Below are 16,622 nucleotides of genomic sequence, written 5' to 3'. Positions count from 1 at the left end.
ATTAAAGTGAGTGAAATGAGAGCGAAGGAGTGATGTCTTGAAATTGCTTGGTCCGATAAAATTACTTCTCTCATCCAGAATCCACAGGAAGTTGAACACAAAAGGTTTTCTGATATTTATAACAGTCAATTTTCACTTTTGAATGTAATTTAAAATCTGCATTCCTAGTTTAGTGCAACATTAAACCACAGTGGCATCTTCATCAGATCTTAATTTAGAAGGTTAAGGATCATTTTAGTTTATCTTAATATTTTGGGTTGGTTTATTCTACCAAATTATTGAACTTCCAACATTTGGCTTCTTTAATAAATGAAACTTTAGTCATAGAGTAATACAGTGTGGAAACAGGCCCTTTGGCCCAACTTGTCCACACTAGCCAACATGTCCCAGCTGCACTAGTCCCACCTGCCCATGTTTGGTCCATATCCCTCCAAACCTGTCCTATCCATGTACCTGTCTAACTGTTTCTTAAATGTTGGAATAATCCCTGCCTCAACTAACTCCTCTGGAGGCTTGTTCCATACACCCACCACACTTTGTGTAAAAAAGTTACCCCTCAGGTTCCTATTAAATCTTTCCCCCTTCACCTTATGTCCTCTGGTCCTTGATTCGTCTACTCTGGGCAAGAGACTGTGCATCTACCTGATCTATTCCTCTCATGATTTTATACAGCTCAATACGATCATACCTCTGTTAAGATCATACCCCTTTCTAAATTACTTGTTTAAAACTATAAATAATTTGTTTATTTCAGTTTTTCTAATTCTTTCCTTCAAAAGGACCTTATGTAGAGCATGAAGAGTGAAAGATACGTCTTTGCCACATCTGCCCCCAAGATGAGGCTTTCCATTCTCGGACATCCAAAATGTCCTTGTTCTTTATTAAATGTGATCCCCTCCTGCTGTCATTGATGGATCCCTCACTCACATCTGCTCTGTGACCCATAGTTCCGTTCTCTCTCCCCCTCCCAACAGAAGGGACCCAAATCTAGAGATTCCCTGGTCCTCAGCTTTCGCACCACTGCTGTCCGCATCCAACGTGATTCCTCACCTCCAACGTGATTCCTCACCTCCAACGTGATCCCACCACCAGTCACATCTTCCCATCCCCACCCCTTTCCATAGAGATTATTCCCTCCACAACTCATTGGTTCACTCCTCCCTCCCTTCCCACCCAAACCATCCCCTCCCAAGGGACTTTCTCTTGCAAGTGCAGGAGATGTAACCCTTGTCCCAATACCTCCTCCCTCATCTTCATCCAGGGACCTCAGCAGTCCTTCCAGGTGAGACAGAGGTTCACATACACTTCATCCTAATTGAATTCTCCTATTTTTGGTAACTACATAACCCCCCTCCCCATCCCTTCATCCCCTATATAAGCCACTCCCCCCCCTCCCCCACTGCCCTGTGCCCCACCTGGACTCGCACCTGTTTCTCCCCTCCTCCTCCCATTCCTTCCTCTAGCTTCACAATTCACAACTCTTCAGTCCTTTTGTCTCACATCTCCTGTCTTTTCATCTCCGACTTTTGTCGAACCAGCTGCCTATCAAAAATCCCTCCTCACCCGTTTAAAGATATTACCTGCCAGGCTTTGCCCAGCCCCTCTTCTTTTCCAGATTTCTTCCCCTTCCTTTACAATCAGTTTGAAGAAGGTTCCCAATCCAAAACGTCACCTATTCATGTTCTCCAGAGATGCTGCCTGGCCCATTCAGTTACTCCAGAACTTAGTGGGGTTTTTTGTAAACTGGCATCTGCAGTTCCTTGTTTCTAGTTACCTTCCTTCCCTGGGAAGGGAGGACAATTGTATGTTTTATTCTAGAGAATAAGATTCCAACAAAAGCCAAATATCACGGTAGCCTTAATTGGCCACAGCCTATATTATCCTTGAAAGGGAGTATGTTGTGATGTTAATTGTTTACTTGGCCTTATGGTGATGTGGTTAACCATTTTCTAGGAATAGCAAATGAATGGCCCATGTATGGAGCCCTTGGGAAGTTTGTTTGCTGTTTGAAGGAGATAAGATTCAATGTGTAGGAAGGAACTGCAGATGTTGGTTTAAACCGAAGATACACAAAAAGCTGGAGTAACTCAGCAGGACAGGCTGCATCTCTGGAGAGATGGAATGGGAGACGTTTTGAGTCGAGACCCTTCTTCAGACTGGTTAGGGATAAGGGAAATGAGAGATATAGACGATGACGTGGAGAGATAAAGAACAATGAATAAAAGATGTGCAAAAAGTTAACGATGATAAAGGAAACTGGCCATTGTTAGCTGTTCGTTGTGTGAAAACGAGAAGCTAGTGCAACCTGGGTGGGGGAGGGATAGAGAGAGAGGGATTGCCGGGGCTACCTGAACTGAAGTGAGAGACATCAATAATCCCCTTCCCATTCCTACACAGACCTTTCTGTCCAAGGTCTCCTCCATTGTTAGAGTGAGGCCAAATGCAAAGTGGAGGAACAGCATCTCATATTTTGCTTGGGCAGCTTACAGCCCAGTGGTATGAATATTGATTTCTCTTAATCTGTGGAACTCATTGCCACAGATGGCAGTGGAGGTCAAGTCACTGTGTATTTTCAAATCAGAAATTGTAAGATTGTTGATTAGTAAGGGCGCCAATGATTAGGGTAAGAAGGCAGGAGAATGGGGTTGAGAGGGAAAGATAGATCAGTCATGATCAAATGGTAGAGCAGACTCAATGGGCAGAATGGCCTAATTCTGCTTCTACATCTTATGGTAATGAATTTTGACTCCAGATATTGATGCAAAGTTGACAAGCATCGATTTGGACTGCTGCCATTTTCTTTATTGACAGCAATTCATCTTCATAGAGCTTGCATTTTGACCCATTAAAGCAAGAGGTTGGTACTGCAAGCCCAGAACCTGGTTCTCCAAAAGGCAGGCTATCTATCACATGTTCATTTTAAAGTCCTTCGTATGGCTGAATTGCATTTTCACATTTTGGCCAAATGGGCATACTTAACTAATTGGTTTATTTGCAACCTACATCCCAGTGATCTTAAATATCCCTGATTGTGCACGATCTCAGAAAAATCACCGGAGAAATGTAAACAAATCATGGCCACTTCAAATTTAGTGAGAATGTATATGCTGTATATTTTCTGAATGGGGTAGCTATAGAAACACAGAAAATATGTGCAGGACTAGGGCATTCCGTCCATTGAGCCAATATGATCATGGCTGATCACCCAAAATCAGTACCCTGTTCTTGCTATTTCCCCATATCCCTTGGTTCCGTTAGCCCTAAGAGCTAAATCTAACTATCTCTTGAAATCATCCAGTGAATTGGCCTCCACTGCCTTCTGTGGCGGAGAATTCCACAGATTCACAACTCTCTGGGTGAAAACCTTTTTCCTCTATCTTTGGCCCATTGATCTCAATTACATAGAATGTTGAGGAACTTAACCATACCTTTGGTAAAATAGTTGCTTCAGCCCGTGTGGCACTTCAGAAGTAGCTAAGTAGTTTACTCCGAGTGAATGGAATCCATCCATGGTTCTTCTGCACTCCTGCAGGGAAGTCTTTATTTTGCTTTCTCCTCATGAGTCTTCCTCTCCATCACATCAGCTAATGGCATAAATATTGAATTCTACAATTTCAGATAACCCACTTTCCTTCTGTCCATTTCTCTCATGTTCCTCTTGTCCTCTCACATACCCCCTTTCCACACAATACTCCCAGCTCCCTATCACCCCGTTTATTCTTCCATCACCTACCACACTCTTCACACTCTATCCCTTCTTCCCCCCATTGCTCATCCTTCCCCTCCCTCTGTGTTTCTCATCTGCCACTATGCCTCCTTATTTAGAACATAAAACAGTACAGCACAATGCAGCCTCACATTGTCTGTGTTGAACATGTAAGCCTGTGGCCGCCACTGCTCTGGGCCGGTGTCCCATGAGTCCAGGGTCATCCTGCACATCTCCGGCCACCCCCGGACAGGGATGGACACTCGGGCGGGTACGTTACAGTAACAATTCAACAGCGTCTAGAGCGTCGGAGACCCGGGTTCCATCCTGACTACAGATGAAACGCAGGTCTGTATACATGCAACATCGCAGCTGCCGAGAATGTTTATCTCAAGTGACCTATGACCTGGACATGCACAGTTGAAATACCAAACTCGCTTATTCACATTTAACTTCACTATCTTGGGAAAAAGACAGTGACAATTTATTCTATTTATGCCCCTCATGATGAAATATATCTCCATAAGATCACCACTCAGCCACCATTCTCCCCATGTAATTCAAACCCTCCAGTCTACCTCCCTCCACAAACTACATCGGTGAGACCAAGCGCAGGTTTGGCGATCGCTTCGCCCACCACCTCCGCTCGGTTCGCATTAACCTACCTGATCTCCCGGTGGATCAGCACTTCAGCTCCCCCTCCCATTCCGAATTCGACCTTTCTGTCCTGGGCCTCCTCCATGGCCAGAGAGAGGACCACCGTAAATTGGAGGAGCAGCACCTCATTTCCCTTGGGCAGTTTACACCCCAGCGGTATGAACATTGACCTCTCTAATTTCAGGTAGTCCCTGGTTTCTCCTCCCCTTCTCAGATCTCCCTCAGCCCACTGTCTTCGCCTCTTCCTTTCTTCTTCCCGCCCCCCCCCACCCTCACATCAGTCTGAAGAAGGGTCTCAACCCGAAACATTGCCTATTTCCTTCGCTCCATAGATGCTGCCTCACCCGCTGAGTTTCTCCAGCATTTTTGTCTACCTTCCACAAACTACACCTTCAGTTAAAGAACACTGGCATAAAATATCATGATGCAACATAATGTTTAGTGCGCTGTTAGAATTCTATTGGAAAATCAATCGTGTATTTATTATATCAATTCAAATTTATAACCTTGTTTCCAGTTCTTCTATCAATATTACGTGCTCCCACTGCGGTCACAGTAGTGCAGTGGTAGAGTTGCTGCCTTTTAGGGAATGCAGCGCCGGAGACCCGGGTTCGATCCTGACTACGGGTGCTGTCTGTACGGAGTTTTACGTTCTCCCCGTGACCACATGGGTTTTCTCCGAGATCTTCGGTTTCCTCCCACACTCCAAAGGCGTACCGGTTTGTAGGCTAATTGGCTTGGTGAATGTAAAAATTGTCCCTAGTGTGTGTAGGATAGTGTTAATATGCGGGGATCGCTGGTCGGTGCGGACCCGGTGGGCCATAGGGCCTGTTTATGTGCTGCGTTGCCCAATGGTCTGAATACTACTTTGTGCAGATGTGACCCATGGACGGCACAGGTCAACCATACAGGAGCATATATCAACTACAAATGTCAGGCTGCTTTGGTAAAAATGAAAGAGAAATAGCAGTGGAGTTGGGTTATGAAAACGAACTGCATGGAAAAACTTGCTATGTTAATCCCACACTTGAGGCTTTCAATGGCAAATTCCCCACTCATCGGATCACAAACCCAACAACTCCTCCATATAATTTCAATGTAATTCCCATTAATCAGAAGACAATTTGGGTGGTTCAGTGGTGCTGCTAGTACAGTCGCTGCTTCAGTGTTAGAGACCCTGCTTCGATCCTGCCCTCAAGTGCTGTACGTGTGGAGACTGCATATTCTCCCTGTGACTGCGTGGGTTACCTTTGGATGCTCCGGATCTTCCCCATCCCAAACAAAGTGTGAGTTTATAGGTTACTTGGACCTAGTATGTAGCGAGTGGATGCGAAAGTACAATAACATAGAACTAGTGTGAAGGGGTGATTGAAGGCCAGTGTGGACTCTGGGGGCCGAAGGGCCTGTACCCATGCTGTATCTTTCAATCATTCAATTAATCTTTCAATTGGCCTCTACATCAATCTGCACTTCACCTCACAAACATGATCAACCCTACATCCTAACCTGGCTTCCTTCTACCCGGAACCTCCAGTACCACCCAAACAACCTACCTGCTTTACTTAATCAGGCTTTTAAAGCTGGACAAGTGGAGAAGTAGGCTTTGCCTGTACGTATCCTTTTGCTTCATGCATACTAACATTTTGCAGCAGTAGGATCTTGCAGAAAAATACACAACTCACATTTGTTACTATGGTTATGTAGGAAATTTGATTCAATACAAATGCGCCAGAAAAATTAGATAATTTCCCTGTGGAACTCTGTTTGTCTTGGAACAGTAGCTCATCGAAAACATTTCTGCAAGTACTGAACAACTTTGCAGGCAATCCCATTACAATTCAAGCCTATCTGGGGCTTCAAAATATTCTTTGTAAAAATTGTAAATAACTTTTATGGATAATTTAAAATCCATTATTATTTATATATTTATGCCCATAACTTAGGAATTCATGATGTAATTTGATGTCACTAACTATATATATTGTATCCATCATTTCGATACCTTACATGCAATGATAGGACTCCATGATGAGTATTTGCCTGACTGCATATACAGTAGTTGCAATTAGCCTGCTTCACATAATATTCTCCCGTTGCAAATTGAACAATCCATTATTTAAAAACAAGTGCGATGACTGGACCAGAGAATATAATGCATACCTCAGCCCGATTAATCATATGAATCAACTTGCAATGATGGCATAGTTCCCTGACTGTGATCTCCATGTTTCAGTGAATTACCAAAACGGGCTATTCCAGTGTCCTGTTATTTTTCAGAATCTATCAAGACAGAGAAGACTGAGAACTACATTGTGCAATAGGTATCTTGCACTTTATCCATTGTACTTAAGTTTGACTTGATTGTATTTAGGCATTGCATCATCTGATCTGATTGGATAGCGTGTACGGTGACGCAGGGTTAGAGTTGGTGCCTTACAGCACCTAAGACTTGGGTTCGATCCCAACTACGGGTGCTGTCTGTACGGAAGTTGTACGTTCTCCCTGTGACTGCATGGGTTTTCTCCGGTTGCTCTGGTTTCTTCCCACACTCCAAAGACGTACAGGTTTGTTTGTTAATTGGCTTGATATAAATGTGAATTGTCCCTAGTGTGGGTAGGATAGTGTTAATAGGTGGGAATCCCTGGAAGGTGCAGAGTTGGTGGGCCGAGGGGCCTGTTTCTGTGCTGTATCTCTAATTAACCTAAACTAAACATGCAAAACAAAGCTTTTCACTGTACCTCAATACATGTGTCAATAATAAATATAAACCTAAGGAGGCTAAATGGCTCATTGTGTTTATGCTGGCCTTCAACGCGTAACCATCAGTTCTATTTCCCTGAATCTTCCTACAAACTACTCTCTGTCACATGCCTATTAACACCTCCCTAAATCCCCTTTGGAATACAAGAAACAGAAAGATGGGATGGGAACATGTGGAAACAGTATTAAAACTGCAGAAATCACTCAGGCTGTAAATTGAACTACCTAGCATATTTAAAAGCACTAATTAAGGTGAAAATAAAGGTTAATAGTGGATTTTTTGGGATAAAATGTCCACAGTAATGCCAGTCATTTGTAGTGTCATTTGTAGTGTCTATTAAATGTTGGGAGATATTCCTCAAAGTAAATCATATTGCAGCCATTGAAGAAACACTAGGAAACACTCAGGGTATTAAACTGTCAGCTTTGGGAAAAAGAAATAACCATTCAACTCATTGAGATGAGCCCAAGACATATCACACATGCTGTCAAATCTCCCTGACCTGCAAATGGTTCAAAATGCTCCTTTGACAGAAAAAAAAAAAATCAGAATTGGGAGCATACGATGGCCAATCTTTTCAAAAATTGTCAGAAGTCACAAATTTGTTGCAAGTAAGAAGAAATTGTGTGAAACTGCCAATAACCGTTACGCAATTTACTTTCAAGAACACATTTTTGAATTGGTCATTGTGAGACAGACTTGAAGATATACTGCACAATGACTAGAATCAGTCAAACATTGGTGAGTACAAAGGTTTTGCTTTCGACAAGACCTATGACATAACAATCTCAGTAGAATCGGCTATGAAAAACTCAAAATTGATACAAATACATCGATAGATGCTCCTGAACACATCATCAGTGATGTAACCTGGGGTCATTGGGTGTTTCGGGTCTTTCAACATCAGACACCGTCACCCAGGCGACCCAGCCGTGGTTGATCAGACCACGACTTGTGTTCAGGTGGCATCCGCTCCTCCCCATGGACCTCCTTTCCTGATAAGATAAGTTAGAACAGATTGCTAATAATTTTACTTGAAAAAATTATTTCATTCAGGAAAGAACTATAAAACACTGATGCTGAAAATGAAAATTCCACATGTGGGAAAGAAGGCATATGGTATGCTTGCTTTCACAGTTTGAGGCGTGGGCATAAGAGTCAGGGAATCATGATGCAGCTTACATGACTTTGACTAGGCCGTATTTGGAGCTTTGCCTGCAGTTCTGGTCGCCCCATTACAGGAAGGATGTGGAGGTTTTGAAAAGGGTGTAGAGGTTTACCAGAATGTTGCCTGGATTAGAAACATAGAAACATAGAAAGTAGGTGCGAGAGTAGACCACCAGGTCCGTCGAGCCCGCACCGCCATTCGCTCATGGCTGAACACTAAACAGACACACTTACCCACAAACAGTAGACACAAGACACAGAACACAAGACACTACCCTCCCCTTCATACCGCTATCACCCCTCTCCACCCCAAGAACCGCGTGATCTCCTGGGGGAGGCAAAAAAACGGATAAAAACCCAGGTCCAATTCGGGAAAAAAAATCCGGGAAATTCCTCTCCGACCCCAATCCAGGCGATCGACACTTGTCCAGGAGATCACTCAGGTCTTACTATACTAACCATACCTAGGTCCATATCCCTGCCCTCTCCCCGTAGCCCCTTATCCCCTCGGCAGCTAAAAAACCATCTATTCTAGACTTAAACATATTTAACGTTTCTGCTTCCACTGCTCCCTGGGGCAGTGAATTCCATAAATTAACCACCCTCTTGGTGAAGAAGTTCTTCCTCATCTCAGTTTTAAAAGAGCCCCCCCTTATTCTGCAACTATGTCCCCTAGTTCTAGTTTCCCCGATCATTGGGAACATCCTCGGTGCATCCACCCGATCAAGGCCCCTCACGATCTTATATGTTTCAATGAGATCGCCTCTCATTCTCCTAAACTCCAAAGAGTAGAGCTCCAGCTTACTTAACCTTTCCTCATATGTCAATCCCCTCATTGCAGGAATTAATCTTGTAAACCTTCGCTGCACTGCCTCCAGGGCTAGTACATCCTTCCTTAAGTATGGACCCCAGAACTGTACACAGTATTCCAAATGTGGTCTCACTAATACTGTGTACAGCTGCAGCAAGACCTCCGTGTTTTTATACTCAATCCCCCTAGCAATAAAGGCCAAAACTCCATTGGCCTTCCTGATTGCTTGCTGCACCTGCATACTGACCTTTAGTGATTCATGTACTAATACCCCTAGATCCCTTTGCGTTGCATTACAACGCAGCTCCTCCTCATTTAGAAAATAACTTGCCCTATCATTTTTTTTCCCAAAGTGAATGACTTCACATTTATTAGTATTAAATTTCATCTGCCAAGTTGTTGCCCACTCACCTAGCTTATCTATATCCATTTGCAGACTCTTCCTATCCTCCTCATCCCCAACTTTTCCTCCCATTTTTGTATCGTCCGCAAATTTTGATATATTACACTTGGTTCCCTCCTCCAAATCATTTATATAAATTGTGAACAACTGGGGTCCCAGCACCGACCCTTGCGGAACCCCGCTAGTTACCGGTTGCCATCCCGAGTATGAACCATTTATCCCCACTCTCTGCTTCCTATTTGTCAGCCAATCCTCTACCCATGCTAATATATTACCCCCAATCCCATAATTTTTTATTTTTAGCAATAGTCTCTTATGTGGCACCTTGTCAAAAGCCTTTTGGAAGTCCAAGTATACCACATCCACCGGTTACTTCCTCAAAGAATTCGAGCAGATTCGTTAAACAGGATTTCCCCTTCACAAAACCATGCTGGTTCTGTCCGATGAAGTCATGTTTATCCAAGTGCCCCGTTAGTGTTTCTTTAATAATTGTCTCTAACATTTTACCCACCACCGATGTTAGACTAACCGGTCTATAGTTACCCGCCTTCTGTCTACTTCCTTTTTTAAATATAGGTGTTACATTGGCCATTTTCCAATCCACTGGGACCGTTCCTGCCTCCAGGGAGTTTTGGATTGAGGGTATTGGCTCCATGGAGAGGTTGGACAGACGTAGATTATATACTGTGGAATGCCAGAGGTTGCGGGGAGAGCTGATAGAAGTATATAATATTATGACAGGCATGGAAAGGATAGACAGTCAGAATCATTTCCCCAGGGTGGAAAAATCAAATATGAGAGGGCATAGCTTCAAGGTGAGGTGAGGAAAGGAGATGTGCGGGGCAATTTTTTTTTTTTTTTAAAACACAGAGAGTGGTGGGTGCCTGGAAAACACTTCCAGGGGTGGTGCTGGAGGCAGATACGATACGGGCATTTGAAAGGCTTTTGGATAGGCACATGGGTAGGTAGGGAATGGAGGTACATGGATCATATGCAGCAAGAGATTAGTTAAATCTGGCATTATGTGCTCTGCTGTTCTATGTTATATCACTGCCTCACCATATCTGAGAGAGAGAACTGCTTAATACCTCACAATACCTCACACTTTTGGAGTAGCAAAGAAAATTCTAAAATGCAGCTAGTGACATAGCTGCATCTTCACTACTCTAGTGCCATTGCCCATGCTGATCCTTAGTGCTGGCTGAGTGGATTCTCCCTGTGACACTGTGGGTTTTCTCAGAGTGCTCTGGTTTCCTCCCACACCCCAAAAGCATCAGAACCGATTGGCTCTGTTGTAAATTAACCCCCATGTTTATGTAAGTAACAGAATTTACGGGGGAATTGATGGGACTGTGAGAATGAAATAGAATTAGTATAAATGGGTGGCTTGATGGTTGGCCTAGACTTGGTGGTCAGGTGGTATGCTTCAATGCTGCCTGATTCTATGACTTTAAAAAAATCCTTTGCAATTCATAAGTCATAGGAGCAGAAGTAGGCCATTTGGCCCATTGAGTGTACTCTACTATTCAATCATTGCTGATCTATCTTTCCCTCTCAATCCTATTCTCTTGCCTTCTCCCCATAACCCTGGAGTATCTTTCCTAATTAAAAATCTGTCGATCTCCGCCTTATAAATATCAAATGACGGGTTCTGAGGCAATGAATTCCACAGATTCATCAACCTCTGACTAAAGAAGGTACTTGCGCTGCACCCCATGACCTTGGGCATTCTCTTCAAACTTAGAATGAGCCTTTCTTTTAGAAACATTGACAATAGGTGGAGAAATACCCTGGAATTTAGGAGGATGAGAGGGTATCTTTTTGAAACATATAAGATTATAAGATTATGGACATGCTAGAGGCAGGTTCCCGATGTAGGGGGAGTCAAGAACTAGGGGCCAAAGTTTAAGAATAAGGGGTAAGCCATTTAGAACAGAGAAAAAGAAAAACTTTTTCACACAGAGTTGTGAGTCTGTGGAATTCTCTGCCTCAGAGGCGGAGGTCGGTTCTCTGGATACTTTCAAGAGAGAGCTAGATAGGGCTCTTAAAGATAGCGGAGTCAGGGGATATGGGGAGAAGGGAGGAACGGGGTACATGATCACATTGAATGGCGGTGCTGGCTCTAAGGGCCAAATGGCCTCCTCCTGCACCTATTGTCTAAATACATAAAAATAGGCAACGGGATAATTCGCATTGATCAGTCCACAATGATTTATCTTTCGCACTGGCAAATTGTGCTTTTTCATGTTAATCCACCCATTCTTGAATGTTGACAGAATTTAAAAAATTGAGTTCTGTTGGGCTGATAGGGTTGGTCAACAAAATGCTCACTTACAAATATAATTAGCATGGAAGAGACCATTTTTGATTACTGCTGAACATGCAATTCAAATTTATTTCCATTTTGTAGGTACAGGAAAGAAAAGTATCTTTAGAACAGCAGTTTGATTGTGTACAGTGATGCTTGTTACAGTAGCTCCTGAACTTTGTTTGAAACAGTCATACAATAGCCTTCTTCACACTGCAGCTGAAAGAGAGGCATAATCCCGGGAATATTTATCATTTTATTTATTTTATAATCATTGCAGAAGTTCAACTGCAAATTAACTGTTAAAATGAATTATTCATATGGTTCAGGTAAACCTAACCATGGCAAATTTAATTGTAAAAAAACCCTGAGTTTTGTAGCTGGCTTTCCAGTTTATTTTTTTTATTTTAACTGCTTGGGGACAAACTAATGAATAACCTCTTCAAAGGATTGCAGCCAGATCAATGCAGTGTGAATGAGGCATATTGCTGACTCACAAATAATAGCAGATACCTTACAGCTATGATACAGAGCAAGAATACATTGTGTCCCATATATCTGAAAACTATGCAGAAGATTTTAAAAGAGGGACACGTAACGTATTAACGAAACATTAAGACTGAGCTTTACAGCATTGTCATATCCGACTTGTAATGGATACATGCCTTCATTATCACAACACTGATATTTTTGTTATGCGGCTCCCCATTATTTTTACAGTCAAAATTTCAGAAAAACTTTTAACATCCATTTTCCATTGTGCATCTGAGTTCACATAACCATACGAAGAAATATACATTCACCTTTTAGATTTTAACAAAATTTCAACGAGAGATCAAAGAGCACACTAAGCAACTGACCAAGTGCTTCCTTTCATCCAGAGATGCCTTCCATCTCCTCTGTAATCCAGGTTTAGTTCTAACTTTGTGTAATTTTAATGATTGAAGCTATCAGCTCCTTGGATATTTAAAAATGTGGCCAAATAAGCTTTACCCAAATATCCAGCAATGTTTTATTTTGGAAGGGTGTCTTTGCAGTACTAAACCAGAATATTCAAGGAGATACTGTTGGCAAGTATATCCAGTGAGTCATTATTTACAAAGATCGAACTCACTGGGTCTTATAATCCGTACTGTGTACAATAAATTTAAAACATTGTGTGCTGAGCTGGATCCATGGCACGCACATGAACACTTGGCAAACAGAACCAAGAAAGGGGCAACTCCCTGCTAGAGTTGTCATCGTGAAATTTTATATTCAAGTAATAATCACCAGCATAAAGGAATAGCAGAGCTCCACTGCAAACAAAATCTTCACTGGATTTCACCTGTAACAAGAAAATAAAAACATTTAGTAGGAAACCCCACAGGACAAACCAGGAACCATTTATCATCACACAAGTAAACATGGGTAGACCTACCACAGGTAGTGCTGTGAGCTGAAATAACATCCTTACAATTTCAAACAACACACACAGGGAGAAGGCACCTGGTTTACCACAAAGGCACAAAATCAATGACCAACGTTGATTTCTTTGATATGAGGATTCCCACTGGTTTTGTATTTCACATAATTTAAAAAAAAATCACATGGTATGAAAGAGGTTAATGTCTTAGGGGCTGTGAGCTGAGCATGAATCTATGTCAGGTGTTGGGTACATTCAGAAGGGCTGTTTGTCAGAGTATTTCTGATGGATTTTAAATCACGTCTCAAATTTTAATCTTGAGTCCATAATTTTTCAAATATCCAGCTCTGATAGTACCATGATTTTACTTTCCTTCAAAATAACATAAAAGGACTCGCAATATGGCACGGACAGTTATTTTAAAAATACAATTTTACCAGTGAAGCTACTTTTCAGATGATTTAATTTGTTCAGAAGAAAAAGGTGGTCTATCATTTCACGTATAGCTGATTCAAAGCTGATGATTTTCTTCAAATCTACCTGGTAACATTTGATCATGTGGTGTCTTAGCTGAAGTTAAATTGACAGCGTAACAGTTACGGTTTTTAAATCAACCAAATCAAAGTTTAGGAATGGGCGACGTTTCGGGTCGAGACCCTTCTTCAGATTGAAGGGTCTCGACGCAAAACGTCTCCCATTCCTTTTCTCCAGAGATGGTGCCTCACCCGCTGAGTTATTTTGTATCTACCTTCGATTTAAACCAGCATCTGCAGTTCTTTCTTACACAAATCAAAGTTTATCTGGTTCAAATATAGACATATACTTTCTTGAAGAAAATGTCATAAATAAATGTCAAACTTGGGTGAAGAGAGTGCAAAATGGGAGAGTCAAACGTTTTTTGAATAATTTTTCAGCATGTGGATGTTGCTGGTGAGGTCATTGCTCATCTCTAATTGTCATAGAGCCAGTCATACTGCAGGAAACAGGCCCCTCGGCCCAACTCATCCAAGCCAACCAAGACGCCCCATCTAAGCTAGTCCATTTGCTCAAGTTTGGCTCATACTCATCTTTTCCTAACCATGTACCTGCACCCATGTCTTTTAAACATTGTTATTGCACCTGCCTCAACTGCTTCCTCTAGCAGCCTGTCCCCTATACCCACCACCGTCTAAGTGCAAAACTCGGGTGTTCTTAAATCTATCCTCTCTCACTTTAGACTTATACCCTCCAGTTCTTAATTTCCCTATCCATTTCCCTCACGATTTTACACACCTCTATAAGATCACCCCTCAGTTTCTTGTGCTCCAAGGAATAAAGTCCTAGCCTGCCCAAGCTCTCCCTATAGCTTAGGCCCAAGAGCTCTGGAAACATTTTCATACATTTTCTCTGCACTCATTCCTGCTTAATGTCATCTTTCCTATAACCATATGAATACTGAACACAATACTTCAAGTGGCCAAAGCCTTGTGCCTTTATGAAGGAGTAATACTCTTCCATTTTGAATCACTGTAGGCTGATCCAGAAGATTAAGATGCATGGGATTAACCAAGACTTGGGCCATATGGATTCAGACCTGGCTCACTGATAGAAGACAGAAGGTTGTGGTTGAAAGACAATGTTCAGGCCAGCAGTCTGTGACCAGTGGAGTTCCCAAGGAACAGACAATTGAACCAGGAAAAAAATGCATTCATTAATATAATAAGAAAGAAAATAGTGGGAAAAGATTCCATTGTGATGTTCAAAATTAAGTTGGATAAGTATCTTAAAGGAAATAATTTTCAGGGGACAGTGCAGAGGAATGATCTAAATGGATTGCTCTTACACGGAACCAATTTGGACTTTGAAAAATCTGGGCTCCTTTCCTCAGGATGAAATCTTAGAGATTCTGAAGCGAAGGTTTCCTCATAAACTGTTTTTATTTTAATATACTTTGAGCCAAATAAAGCACCACATCCAATACTGTAGTACTATTGATCAAGAGCATAATTTTCACTTATTATCAAAGATTTATATCTCCTGTGTACAGACTGTGCACTGTAATATATTATCTATAATTTTTAATAATTCTGTTTAGCTTAAATACCACTGTGCATTTATATCTACTTAGATCCAATTGTTTGTTTAAGATATACTATTGGTGTCATTAAATACTTTACAGAACAATGAAATATTTCCCTTGCTTCATAGAGCAGAAACTAGTACCAAATTGCTTTTCTTTGTTTGAATTTTTTTCCATTATTCTACAAATTTATATTCAGTTTCCTTTTTTGTCCTGCCTATGGTAAAATTGATTGTTCCTCCAAATATTTTTGTCCAGTGGGTATTGGCACAACTCAACTATATTGGTCGAGAACAATTATAAATGACAAGTCTCGGAACTGCTGAAGACGATTGCACCGTGGCAGGCCAACAGCAACACCTTATTTTATTTGTTCAGTTATCAATATATATATATTTTCATGAAGGGTGTTTCTGGGTGATTCTTCCTTCTTGATTTCAGCAACTGCAAAGCCAATTGTGCTCCATCACAGGGTCTCAATCTGATTAGTGCAATGTACTTTTCATGAAGCTAATAACATATCAGAATCAGTGTTCTGGAGAGATACACCACTTGAATCAGCTCTTTGGCCTACCAAGTAAACACCTAGCCATTTACACTAATTCTATGTTAATCCTTTTTTTTAAAATATTCTCATCGCATCTCTTTAACTCCCTCGAGCTTCGTCCACTCATCTACACCCGAAGAGCGATTTACAGTCGCTAATTAATCTATCAGTCTGCATACCTTTTGCAGATGGGAGGAAATCAGGTGACCTAGAGAAAATCATGCAGTCACTGGGAACATTTGCAAACTCCACCCAAACAGTTTCTAATGTCAGGTCTGAACTTGGGTCAGCGGTGCTGTGAGGCAGCGATTCTACTAGCTGTCACCGTTTCACCCTATACAGCCACAGCAAATTTTGTATGTTTGTGATTAACTGTCTATCTTCCTTGTCTGAGGTTGCTGTAGTATTTGTGTATAAACAATGTTGGGTACCATTAATCTCTTTGGTATTTTGACAGAAAATTATGTCAAGATGATACATGATGAAAACTATGTCCACCACTAAAGTACTATTGATGCAACAGGAAAATAATAGTGCACATCCATTTACCACCACTTTAAAAAACATATAGTAAATTGAGGTATGTAACTAGTAAATCTGTGATAGCAAAATAATTGTGCCATGGCTCAGCCAAGCTGTTTTGATAATATAATAAGATCACATCTAAGTTCTTGTTTAAATAGTGAAACAAGTATTTATCATTGGTTTGGTAACAATTATGCCATGTACATGTAAAATGATGATGCATTTCAAACTAATTTTGGTCTGATGAGAAATAGATTAGAAATAGATTACTGA

At 41.5% G+C, this 16,622-nt stretch overlaps 1 protein-coding gene across 9 annotated transcripts in view; it reads right to left on the bottom strand.

Moving 5' to 3' along the window:
* Positions 1–11,866: 11,866 nt before the first annotated feature.
* trappc9 (trafficking protein particle complex subunit 9) overlaps positions 11,867–16,622 on the bottom strand; it is a 575,858-nt gene continuing 571,102 nt past the window's right edge. For all 9 annotated transcript variants that reach the window (XM_033019648.1, XM_033019645.1, XM_033019642.1 and 6 more), the window contains one exon: positions 11,867–13,140. In XM_033019648.1, the coding sequence (XP_032875539.1) occupies positions 12,961–13,140 (180 nt within the window). In that variant the 3' untranslated portion in view covers positions 11,867–12,960. The remainder of the gene's footprint in view (positions 13,141–16,622) is intronic.

The sequence above is a fragment of the Amblyraja radiata genome, chromosome 4, assembly GCF_010909765.2.
Source record: "Amblyraja radiata isolate CabotCenter1 chromosome 4, sAmbRad1.1.pri, whole genome shotgun sequence".
In the NCBI taxonomy this organism is placed as follows: Eukaryota; Metazoa; Chordata; class Chondrichthyes; order Rajiformes; family Rajidae; genus Amblyraja; species Amblyraja radiata.
The sequence above is the reverse complement of the archived record's forward strand: the minus strand, read 5'-3'. Positions and strand labels throughout refer to the sequence as shown.